The sequence below is a fragment of the Cynoglossus semilaevis genome, chromosome 20 (genome assembly GCF_000523025.1).
Source record: "Cynoglossus semilaevis isolate Cse_v1.0 chromosome 20, Cse_v1.0, whole genome shotgun sequence".
Lineage (NCBI taxonomy): Eukaryota > Metazoa > Chordata > Actinopteri > Pleuronectiformes > Cynoglossidae > Cynoglossus > Cynoglossus semilaevis.
In genome coordinates this window covers 13,195,509-13,202,386 of record NC_024326.1, presented here as the reverse complement: position 1 = coordinate 13,202,386, position 6,878 = coordinate 13,195,509, and the positions used below count along the sequence as shown (strand labels likewise).

The window sequence follows — 6,878 nt, the reverse complement described above, 5'->3', positions numbered from 1 at the left end:
TCCTGACACTCTTCCTCCAAACTGTTTTTTTTATTTACTCCAGCCTTAATATAACAGTAGATTCTTCACAACATGTTGCTGTTCATTTAACGTTTTTAAATGTAATCACGTTGATGATTCTTTGAAAATTCCAGGTAAAAGGCATTTTGATAATACCCTCCATCCATTCATCACATATTTTATTATTATTCATAGTCTTTTTTTACATACTTAAAATGTATAAAATAACTCTTTGTATAAATATTTAATGTTAAATTTTATTTTCCAACTTCCCTCCAGCTCCAGCTCATATTGACTTGGCCTAAAAACAAAGTCATAAAAATGTTTTTTTTAAACCAATGCAACTAAGTTATAAAAATAATAAAAGAAAATTAATACGTTTTTAAACTTTAAAAATGAATTAACTGCCGACAGTGGCTGTTGGGGGGGAAATACCGCCTGCAGTTATGTGACTTTTAGTGCTTTGACATTTAAGATTTTTCTTTTTTTTTCCTGAGCTTTATGTCTGTTGAACTTTCCTGGCTGTTTCACAGCCGCTTCATCATCTTCAGACGGGAACAAAAAAAGGCCATGAAGTGAACTGATGTGAGAGGAAGAGGAAGTGGGAGAAACTGGAGTCAGAGTCACAGGAAGTGAGGTCAGAGTAGAACTTCATTTAAGGCAGCGCCGCCGCGGCGTCCTCTCGTTGGTTTGTTGTTCGTTTAAGAGACTTCATTCAGTCAAACTTTCACTTCCATCGAATACAATTTATCAAATCAAATGTGTGTGAACGTCCGGTGTTCTTGAATGCACCACCTGTGTGCACTTCACTGTGAACTCGTTAGTTTTGATGCAACATTTGTGGCACGGTCTCACCTGCAGAAGTCAGGGGCCACCATTCCGTACACGTTGATGCGGTCACACAGCTCCAGGGCGATGGTCATGGTGAACCAGCCTGTGCTCAGCCAGGAGTTGGAGATCTTTCTGCAGAGAAGAAGGACAACAGCTGTGTGATTGTGATGAACCGTGAAAGATAATCAGAAAATCTCACCCCGGTCGGACGGTGATTTTTTATTATTAAGATTTCTGCTCATGCTGAGTTGATTTTCCAGACTGATGGATGATTCAGAATTCTCCCCACGCCTTCATTTAAATACAGCTCCATCTGCTGCGTATCCACTGATACAATTGAATAATCAAACCCTCAATCACTGAAAAGCTTTCGTCTGCAGGAAAACTGCTGATAGTCAGGAGAGATGGAACGTCGTAGAGGAGGTGAACCAAGTTCTCCGTTTGTGTAAAGTCAACGACGTACAACTTTTTTTTTAACGTCTTTGTCAGTCTGATCCGTCAGCATCCCGTCCGTTTTACACCCCAGTTCACGTTCAGTTTGAGCTGAAGACCAGAGCAACCGAGCCAAGAGTCGTTCTGTCCACGGTCTGATCCGCTGCAGTGGCGGAAAAGGACATCACGCTGATCCTTGTCTCTGCACTTTTCTAACAATCGATATTTAACAAATCAATGTATTAATTTGTGGCAGTGGGAGAAGAGAAGCAGCGCGGCTGTTGTTCCTCCACTAAGAGCTGACGTTCAGGTTGACAGAGTGGTTTTTTCTGCTGGGGTAAATTAAATCCATCAGCAGAACCCGGCTCAGTCGTGCATCTCCTTACGTTCCCACTGCTGCACAGCTCAGTGGCACTTTAACCGGTTGCCAGCAAATGATTGCATGCATGTTTTTTTTCTCTCCTCTGAAACTCCTTTTTGTATTTATGTCACGTTAACCTTCAATAATTCAACTCTAATTTGCGCCAAAGGCTTTTTTTCTAATAATTCACTGCCGTTCATTAGCACAGGTTTGACCTGAAGAGCATTCATACTTAATTTCATTTTTTTATTTGATGTATTTTTTTAAAGAAGCATGAATAAGGCATTCAGGCAGAAAAAGACGATCACAGAAGAGTTAGACCACGATGTGATTCTCTTCTGATATGTGTCAGCGTGAAGGTCATCCAAGGATGGACCATAGCTGTGTCCAGGTCTGCCTACAGTATATTAGTATAACACAGACGAGTACAGAAGTAAAACTTTTTAGTCAGTGATTTAATTCAATGCAGTTTGATGTAGAACGTTTTCTAATTCTTTTCACACAGTGAAGAGTTAGAAATCAAAGGCAAAGCCGAGACGTGGCTGAAAACAACCCAGAATCTTACAACAAAAACAAATATTTGCTTCAGTACCATTCACAAAAAGTCCAATTAACTAAATGTTAACTGAAAAACTGTAAAAGCAGTTTAGCTGACAGATAACGTTACAGCTTAAACTGACCTTAAAATAATGTCTTTGTGCTTCGAGAGTCTAAAAACTAATGTCTTGAGATTGGGTTTAGTCTTTAGTTGTTGTTTTTTTTTTTTTCAAATATCAAGAATATGTCAAAACAGTGTGTGTATTTTTAAACACTCTGCTGTTTCTCAGAGACTGCCTTACACCCACTGAGGCTGAGGCTCTAACTCAGAGAAACAAAACCCAGCTGTGACGAGAAAAGTCTTGACAGGAACAAGCAGGCAGATACATCGAAACCTCGCTCGCCTTCAGGTGATGGGAGTGACATGTACAGTGTGGAGGCTTTTACCTGGCTGTTAGAAATGTGTTCAGACTTCTTTTCTGCTATTTTATCAGAGAACAAAACAGTGCAACGGGGGGAAAAACGCCTGTTTAGTGTGTGTGTCTTTGACAGGTCTGCTGCTGTTGGATGGTAGAAAAGAAGCAACGGTTCTTGTAGAGTTGAGGCACAGAAAGAAAAATATATCTGTTCAACTTTAAAATATATATATATAATTTTAGGCTTTTTGTACATAAGTCTTACCTGCATTAAGAGTTAGGATGAACACTGACAGATTGAACTGTTTATATATGTTTGTGTTTTGTTCTCGTTTGTATTCTACTCTGTTTTGGTTCAGCACCAGGGATAGCGCCATGGTCCGCGTTGACATACAGTTGTCAGTTCAGCACCAAGGATAGCTCCGAGTCGTCAGGAAAAACCCCACAGATTACTAATGAATGATGGTTCTACTTCAGAACCTTGGATAGCTCCACGTTGGCATATGAAAGGATAGTAAGATTGATAACGGGTCTGAGGTTGTCAGTTCAGCACCATAGACAGCTCTGATCCATCAAAAAGAACTAATACTGGTGTGTGGTACCATGGACAGCTCCAGACCAGAGGAGTTGAGTGGCAGCAGACTGTGAAGCTGAGTTCCCTGCTGAGATAATCAGATGCAGTACAAGGGCAGATGTGATTCTTCTCGCTAATTACTAAACAGCTACAGAATATGACACAGTATGAAGGCGACGCAGTGGAATTATTTCTTTGTGTACTTGAATATGTGACTAATTAACACATCGTCACAGCTGGTGGCCGTTGTATAAGAGCGGCAGCGGCGACGGTTCAGTCGAAGCTTCAGAACCTTGTGATCGTGACACAGAGTCGTGGGAATTTTGCTGACCTGGCTGGTTTCACTGAGAGAACGTCTTCAGTTTGTTGTGTTGTCGACTTCATTGATTCGTTTTTTTTTTTATCACTTTTATCCAGGAATTTGGCCATGATTCCTGCATCTGTAGAGGATGTGATTAAAACGACATCATCTAACAGTAACCAGTCAGAGAGAGAGAGAGATAGTGTAGTACAACATCTAGACTGTAGAGATGTTCCTCTCAGTTTTGCGTTCTTACATCTAGACTGTGGAGATGTTCCTCTCAGTTTTGCGTTCTTTAAAGGTGGAGATGCTGTGATTGAAACATTTGAATACATCTCTGAGGAGGAGGGAGGAGCTGCGTTCAGTCTACGAACAGTCTGCTGCTGGGCTGACATTAGTCAGATCACCATTCTTTTTCTTCTTCTTCTTTCTATTTCTTCCTCTTCCCACCTGATATTTCCTGCTCTTGCACTTTGAGTGGCAAACAAATTATAGGTTTTTTTTTTCTTCGTCTTCTGCTCCGTCATTACCAGCACTTTATTGCCTGTCTGCAGACACACGACATCAGTCTGGAGAACACCAATGAGTGGGTTGGGTGAGAAAGTTTCTCCTTCCTTGTGGAAACTAACAGTTCAGTCAGTTAAACTAAGTTCAGTCAGTGACTTAACTAAGTTACTTCTCCTCACTTTGACCTTTTTCTGACACAGAAACACAGTTTCTCGCTCTGACAAATCTGTATTCTGTGGTTTTGCTGCATGTTTTTCTGACTTTGTTTGTTTCAGTAAGTGATGTTTGGACCATGATCATGTCGACGTCCTCTGCTTCAGGCTGCTCTCTGCTCTAATCTCCTCTCTTCCTTCCTGCCTGTGTCCATTATCTCCCCCATCTCCCCCCGACACGTGTTCCCTTACCTCAGCTTTTTCCGTCTGACTTTATCTCTGACTGTTCTTCTAATCTGCTCACTTTTAATCTCGTCAAAATAAAACTCTCAGATTCTTTAACTAATTGGTCAAGAGACAAAAATGGAAACCAGTGCATTCTATATTTTCAGTTTCATAAACGTGCCTCATATAAATATTTTAACCTTTTTGCTTGTGCCCAACACTGACACTAACTCATATAAATATTTTAACCTTTTTGCTCTTTATGTCCAATTCTCAAAACATTTTTATTTTCTTTTTATTGTTATTGTCACTGTGTCCAGGATATAAAGTTAAAAAATCATAATGACACCAGTGAACCTCATCAGAGCTGTTACCGTCAGACATTACACAACGATAAAGATCTGAGCGGCCTTTAATCACCAACTCCTCCCTTTAACACCGAGGATGCTAACGTGCTCCACCGCTGTGATTAAAATTGCTGGTTGTGCCAGTGCTATACACATTATTGTAATTACCTTAGCTGAAATGGTGTAACCCATAATTACAATTACAGGCCTGCAATGTGGTCCGTCACACACTTGATTACACACACACTCCGCTAACGATGCTAATCTCACACCAGCTCAAGACAAAAAGGTCTGATTTTATCGTGGCAGGAAACGATTGTTCCTTGATGTAAAGTTGGACTAATGTGGTCGTCTTCATCATCATCATCATCATCTTCTTCTTCTCTTTCTTCTTCTCTTTCTTCGTGTGCGTGCACTGTAAACATTTACATCGACTGTAGGAGTAGATCGGTGAGGATTGATGTCTGAGCCGCTCAGTCGATCCTTTAATTTCCCCTGGACATCAGTCTTCACTGACATCACTGACAAAGACTCGGACAAATAAAGGAACAGACGAACGCTGCCTGTGTGTGCGTGTGCGTGTGTGTGGGTGTGTAGACTACAATGATATTGATGATGAATCTCAAACTCTGGTCTGTGCTCATTAAACTGTGCTCCTTTACCCTCTCCAGCTCTGCAGAAACAGAACTCATTATTGCAACTCACTCAGTTTAGAGAGACAGGATTTGATCTTTTTTTTTCTTTTTTTAACATGTCGACTTTACCTTGAGTGTGAAGAGTGTTTTTATGTTATGCACAGATTCTAAGGCTGTTAAAATACTCACTGTACTCCACTCTAACGGCTTTTACCTCGAAGAACACGGGGAGAGACGCCTCCGAAATTAAAGGAGCATTAGCTAAGAAATGGCTTAAAGGTAGCAGACGCTAGCTGACATTTAACAAATGAGATCTTATAATCTAAACTATTTATATATTACATTTATTAATACAGAATAAATGTAATATATTGCGATAACACTGGTAATATTGTAATTGGTTAAAAAAATGAGCAAATCTGAAATCAGAGCTTCAACTTTCACTGGAGGAAAATGAGCACAAAAGTCAACGCTAGCCCTTTCTATTCTTCTTTTTCACCTGTTTCTCGATCAGTTTTTTTTTTTCAGAGCGTGATGTGAGTGTTTTATGAAAGCAGTTTCATATTTGAGTCTGAGTGTTTGTAGATTCTGGATCTTTGACGTCCAGTCTGCGGCTCAGACCCTGCAGCTGCAGTTCTCACCTGTCTTTCCCCGTCTCCTTCTTGAAGAGCTCGTCAAACTGCAGCATCTTCTGGTTTTATGAAAGCAGTTTCATATTTGAGTCTGAGTGTTTGTAGATTCTGGATCTTTGACGTCCAGTCTGCGGCTCAGACCCTGCAGCTGCAGTTCTCACCTGTCTTTCCCCGTCTCCTTCTTGAAGAGCTCGTCAAACTGCAGCATCTTCTGCCAGGAGATGATGTAAACCTTGAGTTTGGGCAGCACCTGGTTCATCAGCCTCAGGTTGTTGTAGATCAGGCCTTTCCCGTCTCGCCTCATGTAACTGCTGGGGCCCCAGAAGATGAAGACCGCGTCCTGGCTGGCGTTGAGCAGCTCGTGGCGACTCCGCAGGACTCTCTGCATGCTGGAGTGAGCGATGACGCGCAGCGAGGTGCGGCGGCCCACGTCGCGGGCGTAACCCCTGGATGTGGGGGCGTCGTTCATTCGGATGACGCATTCCGCCTGGTCGATCTCATCCCCGCGACCTCCTCCGATGAGGTGACCGGAGCTGGTCACCAGGGCGCACGTCTGGCAGTGCATTCTCAGAGGCTGAGTGATGGAAGAAAGAAAAAAAACATTAACTCTCGTCAACAAAACTTTCCTTTGCATCCAGTTGTTTGGCCTGGTCCTGCCCCTGGTGGAGGAACAGCAGCAGTGCCAGCAGAATTCTCAGCTTTTGTTATTCACTGAAGTCAGAATTGCCAGAAAGGTTCTGTTTAGCACCGATTTACACAGAATGTGCCAAGGCAGGCAGAAATATTCACCTGAAGGAATGTGAGTGAAAAGATTCACAATATGTCGGAGGCAGAAAATGCTTCGCAGACAAACGGGCAGAGACGGCGTCTCCTGAGGACGCGTGGCTTTTTTTAATACTCGGTGATCAGTGAAAACTCTCTCCTCATT

At 42.0% G+C, this 6,878-nt stretch overlaps 2 protein-coding genes across 3 annotated transcripts in view; one reads left to right on the top strand and one right to left on the bottom strand.

Moving 5' to 3' along the window:
- pigk (phosphatidylinositol glycan anchor biosynthesis, class K) overlaps positions 1–6,878 on the top strand; it is a 52,479-nt gene that overhangs the window by 21,666 nt on the left and 23,935 nt on the right. The gene's annotated exons all lie outside the window — the stretch shown is intronic.
- The window catches only part of st6galnac5a (ST6 (alpha-N-acetyl-neuraminyl-2,3-beta-galactosyl-1,3)-N-acetylgalactosaminide alpha-2,6-sialyltransferase 5a), a 28,172-nt gene that overhangs the window by 4,562 nt on the left and 16,732 nt on the right, over positions 1–6,878 (bottom strand). Inside the window, exons 3-4 of the mRNA XM_008334902.2 lie at positions 6,112–6,524; positions 856–963 (exon numbers count right to left, since the gene is read on the bottom strand). Of these exons, the coding sequence (XP_008333124.1) occupies positions 856–963; positions 6,112–6,524 (521 nt within the window). The remainder of the gene's footprint in view (positions 1–855; positions 964–6,111; positions 6,525–6,878) is intronic.